Raw genomic sequence first — 21303 nt, 5'->3', positions numbered from 1 at the left:
CTCTTCAGGTGGCTCACCCATGGGTATGCCACAATCATCCAGAAGTGACAGTGGTTTTGGCAGGCCTCTCTTTCACTTTCTCTTTCCCTGAACACACCCAGCTGTTAAGCTCCACTAACTGCTAGCTGATTCCTCTATTGTCTTTAACAATGTCCTGGGGTATAAATTCCTCCACAAACTAAACCAATCTATTAGAGCTTCTTGGAAGAGATAGTTCCTGAGGTCAGTATTTAACATTTGTTCTAATCACAGGAGGGTTCCTCCCAGCTGTCTTTTTCCCCCTTTCTCTCTAACAAGCTCACCAACTTTCTGGTTAGCCTTTATTTCCAACTCCAACTCTTTATTTCCAATCTCCTCCCAACTGCCTTTCACCACAACCTGCATCCTCAGGCATGAACTTTACACTCTGTGGCAAATGTAGTCAGTTCCTTTGGGGAGAGATTCAGAGCTCTCTGTTACAAAGTCTGCTTGTCCCTCTGGGCAAAATTTCTGAGCCCTGGTTATGATGCTGGGGTCAGAGACAATAGCAGGCTTCTCTCTGGTGACACCTCCAATTGAGAGCTCAATTGGAGAGCTCCTTGGAGCTCGAGCTGATCTCTTCAGCTTGCCTCTCCAGGTGGAACCTGTGTCCCACCAGCTGGGGAAAGGACAACTGGGGCCCCACTATTCTCAATGGTGCCATACCCAAGGGAGAGCCTCTCTGTCCCATGAGCCGGGGGTAGGTGAAAGGAGGGAGACCTCACCTCTCAGCTGCACTCACCCAGAATTTAGTCAAAGCAATAGGTAGCGGGGCAGGATGAGAAATGCTGACCTCCCCCTGCACCTACTGGGAAGACAGCCTTCCAGCTGAGAGCTGAGGGAAGAGGGAGTTCTGTGTTCTTGGCTCCATCAGTTTGGAGGAGAGTTTCCATCTCACTCAGCTGAGGGGGAAGGTAGGGAGCAGGTCTCAGTTCAAATACTATACACTTTCACTTTTTTTATTGAGTTTTAATAGATTTTTTTGAGCAAGTGTTTCTCCATTGACTATATGCTCTTAGGATTATCTACAGAGACTTTAAATAGTTGTTTTTTAAAAAATAATTTTCATGAGTTTCATTAGGGAGCAGGTCCATAGAGCTCCTCACACTGTCATAGCTGGAAGTGGAACTTCTTGATGAGTTTTTTGTGTGAGAAAATGGATCTGAAATTCCAAAAGTACAAAACAGATACTATTCTCATCATTCCAAGGCAGAAATCCTAAAAAGTGATGCAAAGGGCATCTATGGGCTGCCACATCTGTGGCTTTCTAAGTCAGGAGAGCCGTTCTGTTCTTTCTCCCTCATTTCATCCTTCAATGCCTTGGCAAAGCAGCTAAAATAAAAAATGGAGTCTGACATAAAGTTTAAATTGTTTTATTTTGAACTACTATGAGGCATTCATCCTGGCCTACAATATACCTGAACCCTTCTAGTCATGTTTTATGCCAGATCCCTGCTGGACAGGAACTTTAAAAAGGAAGAGGTTTTAGGTTGCTTTTGGTAGTATGTGTGTGTATATGTATGTATGTATGTATGTATGTGTATGTGTTTTAAAGAAACTGACATATTGAAAATGATTATCTTTAAAAGTTATTGGTTTCTAAATGAGAACTGTACTTGTATCACGTATCAAAGTATTCACTAAGGTAAAGACATCAAATAAAATTTGAGTCAAATTTGCAAGGCACAAAAAAATCACCTTGCTTTAGTGAAAATTGGAGTTTAACAATTTCAAATGACTAAAATAAATGTAAAGGGCTTTCAGAACAAGCATCCATGCCTCAAGCTATTCCTAAGCATGGATTCATAGTGTAGGACTGGTGGTTCTATCTTGGCACATTTTCCTTGGGGGAATCTAATAAGGAAATTTACCCATTCATTTTCTACAGTTCACAATGGCAATCCTCAGTATGCATCTGTAGCTGAGAAAGCGCCAACCCCAACACCATAGGCAAATAGCCAACTTAGGAACCAAAGCCTAACACAAGATCTGGCACACAGAATTACTGAAAAAATATCTGTGGACTATAGAGATATCTACAAGTATGCCAAGTACATCCAAGTCTGGGGGTAAAAAGTAAAAAGAAGAAATATTTCACGTGGTAGAATGGCCTTTTGTGTTCATATAAATTTATTTCACTCCATAAACTGGCTCCACAAGTAATACTACCTCCAAACCTAATAATATTTTTTTATGCTTCCCTAAAAGGAATATGTAGGATAATCAAGAATGCTCAATTTTAGAGAAAATTAATGATTTTTTTAAAAAGCACTGGTTTTTCGGGGCTGGCCCCGTGGCCGAGTGGTTAAGTTCGCGCGCTCCGCTGCAGGCGGCCCAGTGTTTCGTTGGTTCAAATCCTGGGCGCGGACATGACACTGCTCATCAAACCACGCTGAGGCAGCGTCCCACATACCACAACTAGAAGGACCCACAACGAAGAATATACAACTATGTACCGGGGGGGCTTTGGGGAGAAAAAGGAAAAAATAAAAAAATCTTAAAAAAAAAAAAAAAGTATTGGTTTTTCTTATGCCTCCAATCACACTGTTATAAAAGTGTATAAAAATATATTTTTATATTATAAAAATATTTTATACTTATATTATAAAAATATATATTTATAAAATATATAAATATGCATTATAACATATATATTTATAACATATATATATTCTTATATCATCATAATCTACTATAATATAAAAGTTTAAAATACCAAAAAGGGGAAGAAAAATATCATCCACAGTAATAATATTCAGACAGCCATCATTTAGTGAATTTCCTTGTAGTCACTTTTATTTCTATAATTTTTATTAGTTGTACATTGTTGTGATCACATGGTATAAATACTTTTGTATCCTGTTTTTTCAGTAAACGACATATATGATGTGTTGAGATTCTGCTGAATAGTTAAGAGAATATCAAACTCAAAACTAAATAACATGTACAAGTCATAGAAATTCTGGCTTCTACTCAATCTCCAAGTTTCCTTCATTCATTTAACAGATGTTTATTGTAGGTGCCTATTTTGTGCCACATGCAGTGCTGGGGGCTGAAAATACAAAGAAAAGTAAGCCAGAATTCTTGTCCTCAAAAACTTCTCGACTCAGCAATTACCTTCTGCCTTCACAGAAATATGGGCTTACCTATGTGAGTTTGAAGGTAATGAAATAAATGCGTGAAATTTGGCTATTTTTAACTTCACTCTTTTGAGGAAAATTACTATATACACAAAGATTTATCTCAGACAACAACTGAAGTTTTCCACATTTGATATGGTTGTATTCTTATCTTCCAGGCAAAAGAGCTCCAATTCTTTTACTCATTTTATGATATGTACTTTTCAACATTTATTGCAATTAGTACTCTTTATTGGTCTTGAGATCAGATGTGTTTTAGAAGCCAATATAAGAGCTTTTATTTCCTCAAGATGTAAATTTTCAGATTAGTCATCCTATCTCCCCTCATCCTACATATTTGCATGATATATTTGTTTATGTGGTGGTAGATAATCGCAGTCCTCCAATTTAGGTAGAGGATGTAAAGCAAATGTTTCAAAAAGCACAGGTGCTCATATCCAAATATCAATGACCCACATGTACTTGGAAGTATTTGCATTATATGCACAAACAGCAGTTGTATCTGACTTCAAACTTCTCTGGAAAAATTTAAGCACTCCTAGTTGGTAATTTCTTTCACTATCTTCTGATTTAAGTCTAGTTGACTAAATGGTCTTTCAAGGTATGAAATAAGAGGTAAAACATGATACTGCGTCATAATAGCAAATCTTCTGAAATATACCTCAAGTGGTAATGAGTAGGGGCTATGGAGCACTGAGCAGTGAAGGAGCCACACATAATAGAAAATCTCTTCTCTATCTGAGGCTCCACCACTTACTAGTGGTCAGCAAGCTGTCATTACTGTGAGCCTCAGGTTTCTTATCCATAAAATAGGGATGGTGATATTCTCACCATATTCGCAACATTACTGCATTACTGTTGCAAAGCAAATCTTTGTAAAAATGCAAAACACTACGTAATTGTTAGGAATTAGGTCTAAGGATCATTAATTTATAACCATTTCCTAAAAAGCTCAGTATCATCAAGTTTTATTTTTTTTAAGTTGTCACAAAAGTTTTAGATAAGAAAGGTGTTTTTTTCAGAGACAGCATCTGTGGTTTATTGAAAGGGGCACTGCAGTCACCAAGAAGCTGCTGGGAGAAGGCTCCAGAGACATGTTTAGGAAAGGGAAAAAGAGAATTAGAGCAGCAAAACAAATTGGACAGTAATCTGAGTTCCTCTTATTTTCCGATTGGGTTTAATGTGGAGACATGCCTACATTCTATGTCTCTCTACATTGAGAAGTTAAAAAGCTGTTAGGATGTAGATACTTCAGAGCAGTCCAATAGCTTTGATTTCAGTAGTTTTAGGGCCTTGGGCATAAAAAAGTCACTAATGGTTAAGCCTTGGAGACTGATATGTTTTTGTTTGCCAATGTTTTCCCATTAACGAAGATTACCTAGCTAGGTCCCTAATGACATTTGTTTCTATCAGACCTCCCAGGGAGCAGAAATCTATACACTATACTGAAAATAACACCAGTGCTGAAGTTACTATCTCCAAAGATCTAAAAGGCAGTAAAAGATTACTTTAAAAATATTAGGTTTTGTTACTATCCTACAGGAAATAAACATGCTTTATTAATAACTGTATGGGAAATTTTTCTCTCTCAGCTGAAACTTAAAAGGAGTGGGGGAATCTCTGTCTGAATGTACTTATTTTGACCAGTAAAAGCACTAGCAAAATTTCTAGTGTCAGATTCCCAAGGCACCATGAATCTACAGACGTGGTAGGGATTCTCCCAACTAAACTAAACAAACAGCAGCTGCCCTGCTAGTCTGAATACTTATCACGAGTATGTAAAAAATAATCTTCTTTTTCACATCTTTTTTTCCATTTAACTGTCTCCCATTTGCAAATAACAGTCTCTCTCCTTCTCCCTCTCCCTCTCTCTTTACCATAGTATTCCATTAGGTAGATGTACCATAGTTTCTTCAAAAACGCCTTAATTGCTGGACACATGTTTGTTTCCAATCTCTTGCTATTATGTACAGTGCTTCAGTGAATAACTGTTTACTTGGGTTCAATCTATCTACAAGATAGGTTTCTAAAAGTGACACTGCTTGGTCAAAGGGCAAAATGCATCTGTAATTTTGGTAGATACTGCCAGTTTCTGTTCCATAGGGATTGTGTCATTTTGCACTCCCACCAATTGTGTGAGTACTTATTTCCTGAAGACCATTTATAAAAATACACATGTCTGGATTCCACGCCCCAAATTCTGACTCAGTAGATAAGAAGTTGGGCCTGAGCAGGCCTATCTTGAAAAAGCTCCCCAAACAGCACATTCCTGGTTGAGAATCCCTGTCTTAAAAGTATTCTAGTCTTGTTTACATTGTTCAAATCCAAAATAAAAGCAGAGTTAAATCTTCAACCTCCAAAGTTTATACTCCATGTCACTCATTCAGTAAATAATTTTTGACTGCCTATTATGTGCTAGGTACTCTAGATGTCAAGGATATAAAGATACATAACAGTATCTGTCATCAGGGAGTTCCCAGGGTCTAACAATGAGACATAGATTTATAATTAAGAGACAACGTATAAGCATGGTGTTAGACATTTACATAGAATTTAGGGAATATTGAAGAGGGGTACTTCACCCTAACAGGAATGCCAGAGGAAGCTTCCTGAAGGAAGTGCTCCTGGAGCTGAGTAGGAATTAACCAGGTGAAAAGGAGAAGAGGTATATAAGAGGGAGAGGGCACTCTAGGTAGAAAACAATATATGCAAGGGTAGGACGTAAGAAAAAGAAGGGATGTATATATGTATGTAACTGGAAACATTTCACATTGCTAGAGCATAAAATACAAAGGAGAGAAATAAGTGATAGACTGCAAATGCAGGCAGAGATCAGATCACTGAGCATCTAGGATGTCATGTTAAGAAGCCTGAACTTTATTCTATAGGCAAAGAAAGTCACTCAAGGGTTTTAAGGCTGGGAGTGACACAATCAGATTGTTGTTTCAGATTTATGGACAATGGAGGCGAAGGGCACATGATCAGATTGTAGTTTTAGATTTATGGACAATGGATTGGAAGGGCACATAAGCAGAAAAAGAAAGAACAGTTAGGGAACTGGTACAGTAATCCAGATGAAGGCTTGAATTAGAAGGCTTGAATTGGAGCAAGGGTTAAGGAGAGAATGGACTGAAGAAATCTTAAGAGGTAAAATAAGCAGGACATAGACATGAGATGGTGGGGGGAGGTGGAGGTGAATAGAGGGATGATTTGAAGCTATTCTCAAGCCACTACCAGCAAAGCACTAGATTTAAGCTATTTTTCCAGCAGCAGTGATAGTTTACACTGATTCAGTCATGCTCTCTTACCTGGTCTTGGCATTAGTGAGGCCAGGGATAGATGTACAGGGCCCAGCAAAATACTCAGGCAGAGCTGGTGAGCTTCTCCTTTAGCATCATGCTCTACTCAACTAAGTAAAGCAACCACAGGCAACCCCAACAGGCAAACATAACATCATGGTCGTATCTCTGATGCACCCTCTCTTACAGTAACTCCTCTCTTGGTGAGTCTCTTGACTCCATTTCCTCTATGCCTGTGAAGCCAGTCACAACTGCTGACAAGATAACTAACTGCCAGTATAGGGAATGATATGTGGTTGAGAGGCAGCAACATAAACAGCTACTTTCCTAAAACTTAACCCAAAGCCAAGCGTTATTTTAAAGCCAAGCTTTACAATATTAGCAATACATTTTGGGCAGCCTGCAGTCCTGCCACCAAACAAAGTCAACCTCTGGAAGTGAGAAGATATGGAGAGACAGTCCTCTCTGAACCCTTCCCATTCCCTTGATTTATACAAGTGTAATGGTCCTGTGAAGACAGAACAGGAGGGAGGTGTGTGTAATCCATACTAAACCTGGCACTTGTCTCTCTCCTCAGAATTCTTAAAAAACAAACTAAAGGGAAACTGAAAACTTAACAATCTTCAGATGAAAACAAGCCCACTGTTTAGAAAGTCCATCAAAGAAATACACACACACAGATGCTCACACATACACATACCAAGGCTTACCTTTCTTTTATCTTCATCTGTTGATTCAAATTTGAAAGTAGCCCTATGCTGAAGGGGAAAAAAAGGGAAATAATGTCATTTTAAACACATAGATTTTTAATTTTGACTATGTTTAAATACACAAAATGTCTCAGTAAAAACGCTGCTTTCCCAGATCACATCTCAGTATTCTTATTAAAGTAAGAGAGAGAGGCATATAAGCAAATAATTATAAAGCACTGTGAAAAGACTACAGCAGAAATATACACAAAGGAGCAGAGTACCAAGCCACTAACTCTGCCCAGGGAAATCTAGAACACTGTGCATAGAATATAGAGCATCTGAGCTGGACCTTGAGGGATGAATAGGAGTTTGCCAGGAGGCAAAATGGAAAGCATTCTAGGGACAGAATCAAAGGCTCGTATGTGTGAAACGGTATGAGACATTTGTGAAATAAGGAGCTCTGTCAGAGTAAAACATAGGACACATGTTAGGGGATAAGGGGAGTGGAGAAAGATGAGACTGGAGAGAGATTCGGAAGGGTCTTCCAATGTTGCTGAGGAGTTTGTATTTTCTTTTTCATATGCAATAAAGAAATCATCAGAGAATTGTAGATAGGGAAGAGAGGTGATAGATTGGTATTTCAGAAAAGTAATTCTGTAAGAAAGAGGGTTTAAATCATGGCTTCTCCACTTACTAGTTGAGCAAGTAACAAACTCTTTATAACTGGATTTCTCATGGGAAAAGAGAAGGCACCTACTTAGAGCTGCTGTGAGGGTTAAAACAGCTAAGGCATATAACGCACCATCTCAGTGCCTGGCAAATAGTAAACACTCAGTAACTAATAGGGTTATAATGATGATGATACCAATGATATTAAGGAAAAAATAACTGGAAGAGAAGACAGTGTCATGACTCTCCTGAAATGATTAGCAACCCTATGTTTTCCACTCTGTAGCTGAAATAGAGGATGCAGTAAGTTGACTTACCCACTGTCATAGAGAGAGCAAAGGTACCCCCAAAATAGAGCACACAATTCCTCACTCTCTTCTCAAGTTTTATTCAGGAGAACCAAGTTCTCTTATGAATCCTAAGCTTTCCTTTAAAAAAGTCTCCACTGAACATGTCTCTGCCTTTCCTTTGTATTTCTCTCATGGCTACACTGACAAACATTTATTGGCAAGTTAAGTACACTAAGTTCTAAAGCTATCATCATTACAGGTGGTTCTGCATTGACAGCTTGGTAGAAGAAGCAATTTTTGAAATAAAATGAGATGGAGAAATGTTGACCGAGAAGTAGTTCTGAATGTAAGAGATGGTCAGAGGGAAGACTTAGAGGTCAGACAGAAGGGTCATTTGAGGAAACCTAGGAGAGGCTGCCTCACATATGGCTTGTAAAAAAAATTAAAATGGATGATGTCAGGTGGTAAGGGCCTGGATTTAAAAATTTATACCTGAACCGGCAGATAGGTGACAAGAACCAGGGGAAGACTCTCAGGGAGGTGTGAAGAGGAGAGCATTCTGGAAGAATATTTTGAGCAGTAGTTTACAGGCCAGATCCAAGGAGAGCAAGACTGAGGACCTTAAGCCCTCTGAGAAACAGGCATCAATAATCCAGGCATGATATTGCTGGCAGCAGTATAAATTGACACAAACTTTTAAAAGGGAAAGTGATTTGGCATTACATATTAAAAACCATGAAAATATACATCCGCTTTGACCCAGAATTTCTACTCCCAGGAATTTATCCTAATGAAATCATCCAGAAGGAGAGAAAAATTGTACATGTAAGCATATTCACTGCAGTGTTATCTAACATTATGGGAGAAAAACAGAGACAACCTGAATATCCAACAACAGGAGACTGATGAAATAAATTGCTGTATATCCACCTGATAGACTATTTATATTGCAATTTTTAAAAAAGATGACTAAATAGCTCTGTAACTACATGGAAAATTACTTATGATGGCATCAAGTGGAAAAATAGTAAAACTTCAAATTATACGTCTTTGATGACAATACCTATATAAATGTAGGGATGCATTCGAACAAAGGCTCGAGTGTTACAACGCAAAAATAAAAGCAATTGCACAGAGTGGTGGAATTTCTGGTGATCTTTGATAAAATTCATTGTTAGTATATTATTTTTATAATTAATAGGGAAAGTTTAAAAATAAAATATAAATGAATGAACAAGGAAAGAAAGAAAGAAGAAAAGGAAGGAAGAAAAAAGTTGTAAATCTGAAGGTTATAACTTAGGAATTTATAGACCTGAGGTTTAGTAAAAACCCTAGATAAAAGATAAAGAAGAACCAGACACCAGGCTAAGGTTGTAAACTGAGGCTTAGTAAAGGCCCCATACGAATGAAAATGAATAACTGCACTTAGAAACCAAGAAAGCTTATTTTTTGCCATTATATGTGAAATATTAATTCCATAAATTATCTGGAATAAATGTACCTAGTTGCCGATATAACAGTTCTCCTAAACTTTTTTTGGCATTTATGGTAAGGGAGCAGAAAAAGAAATCATCTTTTGAAGAGACCCTCATTAAGTTATAAAAATACCTTTTAAACTGTTTCTATGGAGAATTAACCTTTTAAAGTGCTAATTTAGAATAGTACCAAGGAATAATTTTTCTGCTTTTTAAATGCAAGGCTGATGCTGTCAGAAAACCACAACATAAAAAAAAACAAGCAAGCAAGCAAGAAAAGCTGTCAAAAGCTCCATCTAACTAGCATGAGGGCCTAATTTAATTAGGACATATACTGGTATGTGAGGGAATACAAACTGAATTTTGAATGTGCCAATCTATTCAGAAGCTCAGCCCTCTAAGACTGTTTGCATCCAAAGATGCTGGCTTCTCTAAGGCTGGCTTCTTGTATCCAACTTAGATCATACCTAACCTATTCAGTTACTTTAACCCTTAATTCTCTCCCCTTTCTAAGGCTGATAGGGAGGGGAAGGGGAACTAGCATTTCTGGCTATAAATATCTTTCTAGAACTGCTAACCAACAGTCAACCATCTCACTTTTTTTAATTGCTTATTTCCAGATGAACAGGAGCAACAAATCAAATATAAAATAAAGAGTAAAACCACTGTTCAATTTAGAGACCACAGCTCAGTGACACACCAGACTCATTATGAAGATTCCCTCCTGTATCCTATGTTTCTGTATCTTATGAATAGACTCTAAAAAGCTCAGGCTCAGGAGTCAGACAACATAAGGTTTGAGTCCAGTCCCGCTGCTTACTAAAAATGTGACCTTGGTTAAGTTACTCAACTGACCTACCTGTCAGAGTTTCCTTATCTTTATGTTTAGCACCCTGCACATTGCAGGTGTTCAAGAAGTGGCCACTGTTGTTATTACTGCATGGCCTATGATGTAGCATCTGGCCAAATACTGACCTACTAGAGAACTAGGAGTTATTTCATCAATTTCTAAAGATATACTCAAACAGTACCAATACAAAGGAATTAACCTAACTACAGTGATCTGTGTCTGTGTGTTGGGCTATGTCTCATAAATAGAGATCACTTCTAGAACTAAAAGCCAGTATCTGAGATTATATAACCCAATCTGGAAATTAGTAAAAGGTATAACAAAGGAACAGTTCACTAAACATGCTCCTCTGAAAAATCTGTGGAATGAACTCAGAGTCAGAACTCAACCTCAAAGTGGAAAGGAAAAAGTCCTCTTACATGGTCCGGGATATTTACATACCCTATTCAAATACGGAGGCTGTATTTCCAGAACTGTCCCAGTATCAGGTCCCTATCAATCAGGTCCTTCTAGCAGCACATAAATGAAGACCTCACTGCTAACAGTGTGGTTTTTCTCTCTTATGATGACTACCCTTGGAGACCTACCTACCTGCCTGTATCTTAACTAACTTTTACCTTTCATATGGCCATAAACACGACACACTTCCAAAAGGGAATCCTGTTGGAGCTTGCTATGGGGTAATCATATGCCCAGGTGGCCTCTATGACCACCAAGCCACCTCTCTGGTTATCATAGCTGACGACACTAGGCCTCAGTTTCTGCACCTATTAACTGAGAGGATTGGACCCAATTATCTTTGAGGTTCCTTCTAGTCTAAATATCCTGTGATTCAAGGAACTAAGATACTACCTGTGCACCTCGGAGCCCTTGATCACTGTTTATTGTTGATGATCATGATGAAGGCAACCAATCTCTCTACTAAATCTGTTATCAGAACAGGCCCTGAAGGAAGAGAAGGAGATTGTACAGCCTAGACTAGAACAATACATATTTTCCATAATTAATAGCTCATTCTATTACTGGAGTGAGGGTGATTAGGGCCCCAGTAGACCAGCCAAAAGAACCGGTCCTGAAAAGCCTTTCTCTTCCGTGCTCAAAAACACAGAATAGACAAAGAAAAGGCAACATGGCCTTGCAAAAAGAGCCCTGGATATGGAATCTGAAGATGAGGCTTGCCATTTCTAGCTATGTGCCCTTGAGCCCATAGATAGTCACTTTATCTTTCTGAACCCCAATTTCCTATTCCCTCAAAAAAAAGAATACTTCCATCTTCATCATAACTTTTAACATAAGAAGATCATATATGATGACGTGAAACCATTCAGGACAACAGATAGTACATAGCAGGCACTCAATAAACGTTAGGTAAATTGAGAGGAGTGAAAAAGAATTACACTCTTCCTATTTTTTTTTTTTTAATACTTTCCTATGCTGAGTCAACTTGCATTATGCCCTTGAGAAACAGACAAGTTTTGTTTTTTCTGGGATAAATAGGTCTTCCTTCTCCTCAAGATAACAAGGGTCAGTGAATGAAGCAAGAAGGCTTGGAAATGAGAGTCTCTGTAACAAAGTAGAAATTAAATGTTACCTGGAGCTAGACAGGTAACAGTTGCTCCAAACTTGGTACAAGGTATTTGGCTACTGATTAGAAAGTGCAAGGGTCAAGAAAAAAGAGAAAGAATGGTGCGTATTCTCCAATTTTTTTATCAGGCTATGTCAACTCAGTGTCATGTTTAGTAACTGCCTTTTTTGTTCAAAACTAACAGTTATGGGTTCTTCCTCAGTGCCAGGAACTGTTCTAAATGCTTTACACATATAACTTATTTAATCCTGACAACAAATCTAGGATGTGGGTACTATTATTATCCTTGTTTGGCAGATGAGGAAACTGAGGCACAGTGAATTTAAGTAACTTGCCCTAGGCCACACGGATGGTAAGTTAAGGATCAAAGGCTGGGCAGTCTGGCTCCAGAGCCTTGCTCTGGCCACAGGACCTTTTGAGTACCTTCATCGTTCGAACCAGAACTCAACTGAGTAAATGCCTCTTAGGTGCATTGTGCTCAGTGTGTGGCATTATATTTCAGTTAATTTAAGCCTAATAAAAACTTAGGTGATATTATCCCTATTTTACAGACAAGGAAACTGAGACTCAGGCTTAAAATAATTTATCCATAGTCATGAAGTTAATAAATAGCAGATTTTAACCAAGGTTTATCTGACTCCGAATTCCACCTTCTTTCCACTGTACTTGACTGCCTCCTTTTGAGGAATGGCTTTATTAGAGAAATAAAGGGAGCATAAAGAACGTCCTTCCCCAAACAATGAACCGATCATTCTCTCTCTACATCATTCATTTCCCTTCTTGGTTAGACTCCTCAATGCCCCATAATCACCTCTTATTCTAAACATGTCTCAAATCCATTTTTCCAAATAAGGAAAATGAAGCCAGGGTATCTAGCTACTTTTTCAAGGTTTCAGACTCCACATCCCATAGAGCTGGGCAATTTAATTTCACCTCCCCATTCTTATTGCCAGACCACTGCCATCATACTTCTTCTTCCTATTAATCTACCTCCAAGATCTCTCGCCTTGAGGGGCAAAGCCCCACTGCCAACAGGAAATTCAGCTATTTTCTTTGTACTCTGGCCCTGCTATAACCAGCATTAAATACGAGAGCTCTTCTCGGAAGGAGCTGACTGACCAAGTTCGCATTAAGTCACAGCATTCTCACACTTGGCCAAAAAAGTGCAAGAGTTTGGGAGGATTCCCAAACACTTCAGGAACCACCTTAAACAACATACTTCGGGCATTATAACTTTAAAAACATTCCCAATGTGAAGGGGAGCTGGAGATGTCCAGAACTGAAGCTTTGACAGCACTTGGCCAGGAGTGGTAAGTGGAAACCAACCTGGAGGGAGATCAAGGAGAGGAAGAGATAAATTGGAGGAAGCAAATCTGGAGTTCTAATTAGTTTAGCTATGAAGGGAAGGAGAAATACTGAAGAAGGTGACAAGATCCAGTTAGAGGTTTTCCCTCCCTAGAGAAGAAAGTTCCTATTTATTGCTGGATATCTGGCATATCCAGATAAAGTGCTAAATACATACTAGTTGATTCAGCACAATGGGTAAGTTTTCTGTTGTGTTTCTTTTGAAAATCAGTTTCTGGCTTTCTCAAATCTTTTTGGAAAGTAGTTATAAATTAAGTTAAATGAATATAATCTCCACAATATGTATACCTATGCATTAAACTTCTCCTAAATTAGGCAAATACACAACAGTAAAGCATATCAGAAAGAGAAGGAGCTGAGACAATAGTAGAATTGAATCCATGCATCCTCCCAAAGAAAGCAGCACAGTGCTGTAGAAAGAACAGTCAGACAACCTAGATTCAGATCTCAGCCCCATCTCTCAATGGCTTTGTGAACTTGGGGCAACATTATCCTAAGTTTTATGATTTGTGAAGTGGGGCATAGCACCATTTTCCTCACAGGGTTTTTGGGAAGATTAAAGGGGAATGAAAGCGTCTTATTTTGGAAACTTCTCCACCCAGGGCAGAAATGGCATCCTGGAAGCTCAATAATGCAAAGTGTATGAAAGTACAGTGGTGGGCTTGTAGCAAACACAGAAGGGGAAATTATGAATGGAGGCAAGTGAAAGGAAGACAGATGTTGTATCTAGGGTGTGACTTGGGAGTTGGGTGTGTTTTCACAGGAGAGAGTAGTCGGTCATTCCCATAAAGTAGTCTTCCAAATGGAAGAATAAAGGTGTGGTATGCTACCTTTTGAAGTGAGCATGTAAAATTCCTGGAAGGAAAAGTAATGGAGAGCTAACGGTTCTTAAAGAGACACTCAGAGAAGTAACCAGGATTTACAACAAGATACCTTTTTACTGCAGTTATAAAGCGGAAAGAGCAATGAATGGTTTTAAGACCTAGGATGGAACTCCAGCTCAGAAGTATGACCTTGGGCAAGTTACTTAACCGATCTAGAATCTCAATCGCAAAACGCAGATAAAACCTCCCAGGATCGCTGTCAAGATTAAACGAGACGGGAAAGCTGTTAATGAGATATAAATAACAGGCATTACTAGGAATTAGTCTCCCCCCCCCCACTTACAACATAGCATGTCCATGACCTTGGCATGATTTCAGTTCTTAGCGCCTCGGTTTTCTCATCTATTAAATGGGGAGAATGATACCATCTACCCTATAAACACTCTGAGAATCAAGTTAGAGCATATATGAGACATCACGCCTTGAAAACGGTACAGTGCTGTAGGTATATAAAGAACTGCCATCGTGGCTGATACGTTTTATGCATGTCAAGGGCCGTGTTTACGCACAGAAACACAGATTTTTATGCTACACAGGTGAGGAAGCTTCGCGTGCATTTATGCATCCAAGAGCGGGGCACACGACGCAGGGGCACATCTAGGGATTCCGGGGGTGTGACTTGCACGCTTGGGAGGAGGACCGTAGGACAGGCTGCTGGGCCGGAATCGGAGGAGTGGGCGCCAGAGTGGGGGCGGGGGGATGCAGGATGCAGGGATGGGAAAGGCTGGGGGCACAAACACGCATGCCCGAGCCGGAAACGTTTTCGGGGGAGAGCAGTGCGCATCCCCGGAATGAAGGGGGTTGGGAGGGATGCGATGTGCAAGCCCGGAGGGCGGCCCGGGGGGTGCTCTACCGCACGCCGGGGGCCAGGGCTCTTTACCTTATCGCTGTAATCCCTCAGGACCCGCTCGATAGCCCCTGCCTCGCCGGCCCGGACGATGTAGAGGGCGCGCTCCTCATCCATGGCCGCAGGTGCGGGGGAGCCGCGGCCGCTCTGCGCGCCCAAGCCGCTGCCTCCAGGTAAACGCCTCGCGCCCCCGCTCGCTCGCTCCTTCCCAGCTTCCTTCCTTCCCTCCTTCCCTCCCTCCCTCCTGCCTCCAACCCGCCAGCCTCCGCCCGGGCAGGCCCGACGTCACCGCCCCTCAACTTTCACCCCGCTACGTCACCGGTCCCCCAGCAACCGGCGCCTCGCGGCCGCCCCCGACAAGGCCCAGGACTCGAGAGAGGCCTGGCGAGCGACCTGAGGCGGGGTCAGGCCAGAAGTCCTGCTTGCTCTCCTGCCTCTCCCTCCCTCCGCGAAGAGTCCAGCCTATTAAGTGGGCTTTCACAGACAGAATTGTTCTTCTCTCCTGACCCTCCTCTATGAATCATTCTCCTCAGCTGACGAGAGCGACCCGACTCTTCCCCGCCCCTCTAAGAGCCAGCAGCTATGTGGACTACAATTCCCTGCGTGCAATGGGGTCATTCCACGCTTCCATCTAATTTATTGGAGTGCCGTGTGGCATGCCGGGATTAGTAGTCATCCCGCGGGAAAGACTTCCCGCCAAAGGCATGCTGGGAACTGTGGTCCTCCGAGGGCCGGAAACCGGAGTCCGGCGGCTGCCGGAGGACAGCGGCCAAGAGACCGTTAAGGGGAGGGTCCAAGCATGGGCTCTGCCTCTTTTTTTGTTCCTTACGGAGCTGACGGTCCTGCTGGAGCCTTGGCTGGTTGGACTGGTTGACAGTCGCGGAAACTGGCACCCCTTGGTGGGAACTGCCAAGCATCGGTTTAATTCTCTCTTTTCTCGTTTAGCGGTTTCGGTGTCTTTGAAATTCTTTCCTTCCTCCCTTGTTTGCGGTCATGCTGTGTATCCAGCCACAGTAGTGTGGGAACTTGCAGGCAGTTATCTAGATAAAAGGGGACTCGGCGACTTTGTGCCTTAATAATAATCGCTGCCCTGGATCGCGTGCCGCGGGGGCTCCAGACTCAGCGTTAGGGGGTTTCCATATAGATTCTCACGACACAGATTTTTGTGGAACCAAAGGAACTCAAATAGGTTAAGTAATTTGTCTTAAGCCACGTAGCTAGTAAATGAGGAATTCGAGATTTGAATCCGGGTCTTTCCTCAAAGGGGGCTGCTCCACGACTGCCAGTAATGTAATAATACTGATATACAAGTAATAGTAGTGACGAGGGTGGAGGCTCGCGTTTCCTAGGTGTTTACCACGTGCATGCATTCTGTTACATACTTTACGTGTGTTATCTCAGTTTCTCACAAATTCAGTCTACAAATATTTGGAAACCTATGCCGTGCCAGGCACTGCTGAATGCAGTTCAGTACTGTTCAGCGTAGATACAATGGGCCCCAAATAAGTCCCTGCCCTTATGGAGCTTCCGTTCTGGTGCATGACCCAGTTAGGGAGGCACTATTCTCATTTTAAGAGGAGGAAACTGAGTCTTGGAGAGGTTAATAGATTCATTTATCAAGATTGCAGAATTTGGAAACTGAATTTGAACTCAGAGCCTATGCTCTTTCTGCTCTCCCAAGCTATTTGTTAGAGGGTGGGTAAATTCTCCAAGTAATTTCCAGTTTTCCATTCCAAGCATCCTTTACCACAAATCATCTTTGATGCCTTCCCTGCTGGCCTCTCCCTCTTGAACTGTGCTGAAGAGGAACTAGAGGGGGCAAAAATGGATTCATCTAATAATTATTAGGTTTCCACTATGTGTCAGATACTGTGCTAGGCTCTGGGAATTTGGAGATAAAAACAAATATGGAATCTGACCTTGTAGAGCTTTTGGTCTTTCTGTGGATTGTGCTTTTCATGCAGCAAACATTTATTGAACATATGAACATATTTGTTGAGCCAGGCATTGGGGTACATGCTCTGTCCATAATAAATTAAGTCAGAAAGATACTAATCTATCTCTTGAAAAAGCACACTTCTTAGAAAGGTCATGGTATAGTAAGCTACATTCCTTAGGTAATAGTAATATCTTGCAATTGCTTTTAATATGTTCACAAAACATTTTGATATACGCTATCTCAGTGGATCATTGAGGAAAGCATTGTTCCCATTTATAGATAAGAAAACAGGTTCAGATGAGTTAATTAACACCAACTGGGACTCAAACTGAGAGCTGTAATATAACAGTATTTGGATGCCTTACTCTGTGTCCAGTACTGTATTATGTGCTTTTTGGGTAACGATATGTTTATTGTTGGAGCCAGGGCTCCTGGACAGAATACCAATAAGCATAAAGTATCTGAGTGGAGACGTTTCTTTTAAAGAAGGTCTTCCACATGTGTTTGAAATGTCTGTTTACCAGTAATAGGCTTATGCTTTTAGGCTCCAACCCTGTACTTCTAAAAAGAGATTTAAAAAATGTGAAACCACATGAATTAATGGCTTGGGAAATTGCACTTTAGTAATTTTAATTAAGCACTAATATTCTGATTTTATAAATCAAAAGGATCTTTGACTCTAATTCAAGTCATCCTTTGACCACTGACGAGACTCTGGTCCCAGAAAAATTAAGTGACGTATCCAAAGTCAATAGTTAAAAAGCAGACTCTGGGACTAGAGCCTAGACTAGCTAAATCTTGGGTCACTACATCACTTTACCTCCCTCAATATTTAGTTATGTGATACTTTCAGTGACTAGGGTTTCTAGTCCAGCACTAACTCCAATTCCTGTTTATTCTTGGTACCAGGGAATTAGGATTTAGAGCCTGAGTAATCAATAAATATTTATTCACAAGTCATTGCTTTTAGAGATAGTAATATAATAATTCTGTACATATATATAGATAGATAGATAGTGCTTTACTATTCTGAAAGTATCCCCACATAGATCATCTGATTTAATCCTTATAATAGCTGAAAAATGCAAGGTCAATAGGACAGGCACTGTCTTCCTTTTTATAGAGAAAAGGGAAGTTCAGGGTGCTGATTAGCTTGCTCATATGTAATAAGTCTGCTACTAAGTGGTATAGTTAAGGGCCAGAAGTGCTCTGGGCTCTGATAACATAAAATGTTATGGACTTACATGTCAGGGCCAATGAAAAAGCCTGCAAATAGATGCTAGTCATTTATTTTGGACTTTGATATATCCTGCTGTGGCATTTCCTCTGCCACGGCAATGGGCTAGTTGGAATGTGCCAAACTGAAGATCTTTAAGGAGCACCTGGTGCTTTTAAAATCCAAATTTTCACATGCAATAATTTTTATACATTTTCTTTAGAAGAAAGCAGAAATTTAAAAACTAAAAGCTTGGTCTCGTTTCTACAGCTCCAGAGCTGGAGTTCAGAGAATTCCACCAACTCAGCTACTACCTGTCACTCAATAACCACCACACCACTGGGTGAGGCTACTCTCTCAATCTCTCTTAAACCACAGTGTCCTCAGCCATGAAATAAAGGGATTGATTCAGATATTATCTTAGTTCTCTCTCAGTTCTAAAATTTTGTGATTCTAAGAATAACTACAAAACCATATTTGAACATGCTCACTCTTTAGAAAAATCTATTAATGGGAGTGAGGTTGTACAAATCAATATGTACAAATCAAATATCAACATGATATTGCAAATTATTGCTTGGGCATACCTGCAAAGATTCTGATTCAGTTGATCTGTGGTGAGGCTTGGGTATTGGTAGTTTTAAAAGCTTCCCGGTTGATTTGAATGAGCAGCCAGGATTGAGAACCACTGGATGAATGTTTTGATAGAGTATCAACCCTTGAACTAATTTTTTGATAGACTACCAAACTCATGTGCATGTGATTCATTAGTCTTTGAGAAATAAAAATAACCTAGCAAAATAAGTTATTTTAATTTCATTTTTTACCAAGAATGAAGTCTCTCTTTTGTAGTAAGGTTAATTAACATGATTTGTGCCTTTAACAAATATTTGGTGCTTATTGGAGCATGGTATTGTCTTCGCACCATAAAAAATAAAAACAGATAGAAACAATTAATCTTGTCCTTTGAGGATATAAGAAACATCCAGGCAATAAGCAAATCTTTTCTACCGATAGGAAGGAACAAATTGAACATAGGTATCATGCAAAGCAAAGGAACATAATTAACATTGATGGGAAGAAGAGTAATCAGAGAAGTCTTCTTGGAGGAGATGAACTATAGAGAATGGTAGACAGCTTGGAGGGCTAGCAGATTGGGGGAAATGTCATGAGAAAAGTTCAGAAGGCCAAAATTAACAAGACACAAATTGAGAAATGATAGCAACTTCGTTGAACTGGAAGCCAGCAATGGAGATTTCTTAGAGCTCACTTGGTCAGTGGGATAAGGAAAGTTAAATCTGAGAGACATTTCATAATCAATGATGACTCTATAACCAGCCAATCCAACTTCAGCTTACAACATGGTACATTCTTGGAAACCTTCTCTCACAATGCCATATGACATAAAGTTAAATGGAACTGGGAGACAGGAGAGGGTCTGTTGTCGCCTGGCGTCAGATCCTTATGCATATTATTTTAACTTCTCAGGATTTCATTTATAAAATTAGAGTTGGACTAGACGACTTCAAAGTTTTTTTTTTTAAACTTTTAAAAATGTATGACTACGTGATCCAAACTTTCAGCACCTTTATGAGGTTCCTCAGTAATATTCCCAGTATTCTAATTGCTAAAATTGAGCCTATGCTATTAGTCCTTGGCAAATGCACCTATAGTTGTTTAATATTGATTGACTGTCCACCGTGGGACTTTCAAATTAAGCACACAAAATAGGCTCTGCCCTTTAGGAGTTTTTATTTATCCAAGAGCTGGAATGTGGGTCAGACCTATTTGCATCTCACTGGTTTGGAAGCCCATCCAAACACCTCTTGGGAAAACCCAGCGCTCTGGGTGGCAATGCTGTAATGTGGCGAAAGAACCTGGCCTGGGAATCGGAAAACCTGGTTTTTAGTCCCAGCTCACTATGTGAGTCTCAGAAGCCGATCATTTGTCAAATTCCTTAAAACTCTTCTGGCAACCTTTTTTTTTTTTTTTTTTTTTGTATCTAGCAGGAAAACTTGAAAGCCAAAAGACTCTACTTTGAATTTTAACTCTGTCTCTGGATGTTCAGGGCTAAGTCACTTGCCCTCTTTGAGCACTGATTTTTCTCAGCTGTAATGAGCATAATAATAATGATGTTGTAGGATGTTGTGAGGGGTAAAAGAGATGGCTGTCAGAGTGGCCAGCACAGCAGAACTGGCATGGAGTAGCCACTCAAATGTTAGCTGAACTGAATGAAAAATGCAACCACCTTCACAGTGATGTTGTGAAGATTTGGGGCTAAAGGTCCTGTTATTCCTATTGATGCACAAATGCATGAGTTTTGTTGTTACTGATGCTGTTTTTAACAACAGAAAATTGTTTTGGGATAGTGACTGTCATATATATGTGTGTGTAAATAAGGAGTCTAAAACACTCAACACACACACACACACACCATATCATCTCTTTGCAATTAAGCTTTTGAGATTCCCATGTCAGAGGGAATATATTCTCACAACCCTTGTTCCCACCACTTCCTTCTTAACTCTTTATGCAGTAAAGCATTAATTTACTTACCAACATTTGATTAAACTCTTAAGGTTCAACCCTAGGAGGAGGTGGCAGTGGACAAAGGATTATTGTCATTCATCATCAACACATTTTAGCCTACCCTCGAGTTGCCTATGAAGGATTAGCATTTCCCTGAAAAGAGGAGGACAGAATAAATTGCATCTACCGCCAAAGAACTGCCAGCTCCTTTCAGCTGGGGGCACATACCGGGAGCTTTTCCCATATTAGTCAGCTTTATCTCAACTTTTGGGCAGTGCCTACATCTGAATTTCATGGGTTTCAGGGTCAGTCAAAACAGAATTGTAGGGTTGTTGAGGTCAGAGGCCACCGCTGTCAAAGGGTAGTGACCTGAACAGCAAGAGGTAGCCAGTCCCCCCCTCCACCCCCCTCAAGTGACTTCATTCTAGTGAATACTTGGCTCATTGCACCTCCCCTGCAGAGCTTTTTTTCGACCTGGTAATAAAAATCCTCCTGTGACCTGGTA

At 40.2% G+C, this 21303-nt stretch overlaps 1 protein-coding gene across 11 annotated transcripts in view; it reads right to left on the bottom strand.

Moving 5' to 3' along the window:
• RIC8B (RIC8 guanine nucleotide exchange factor B) overlaps positions 1-15724 on the bottom strand; it is a 106203-nt gene extending 90479 nt beyond the window's left edge. For all 11 annotated transcript variants that reach the window (XR_548290.2, XR_548292.2, XR_548293.2 and 8 more), the window contains exons 1-2: positions 15148-15724; positions 7168-7215 (exon numbers count right to left, since the gene is read on the bottom strand). Coding sequence is in view for 4 of the 11 variants with exons in the window: in XM_070599812.1 (XP_070455913.1) it covers positions 7168-7215; positions 15148-15231 (132 nt within the window). In the remaining 7 variants the exon portion in view is untranslated. The remainder of the gene's footprint in view (positions 1-7167; positions 7216-15147) is intronic.
• Positions 15725-21303: the final 5579 nt, after the last annotated feature.

This window comes from Equus przewalskii, chromosome 29 (genome assembly GCF_037783145.1).
Source record: "Equus przewalskii isolate Varuska chromosome 29, EquPr2, whole genome shotgun sequence".
NCBI classification, from domain to species: Eukaryota; Metazoa; Chordata; class Mammalia; order Perissodactyla; family Equidae; genus Equus; species Equus przewalskii.
This window is presented reverse-complemented; position numbering and strand designations above follow the sequence as displayed.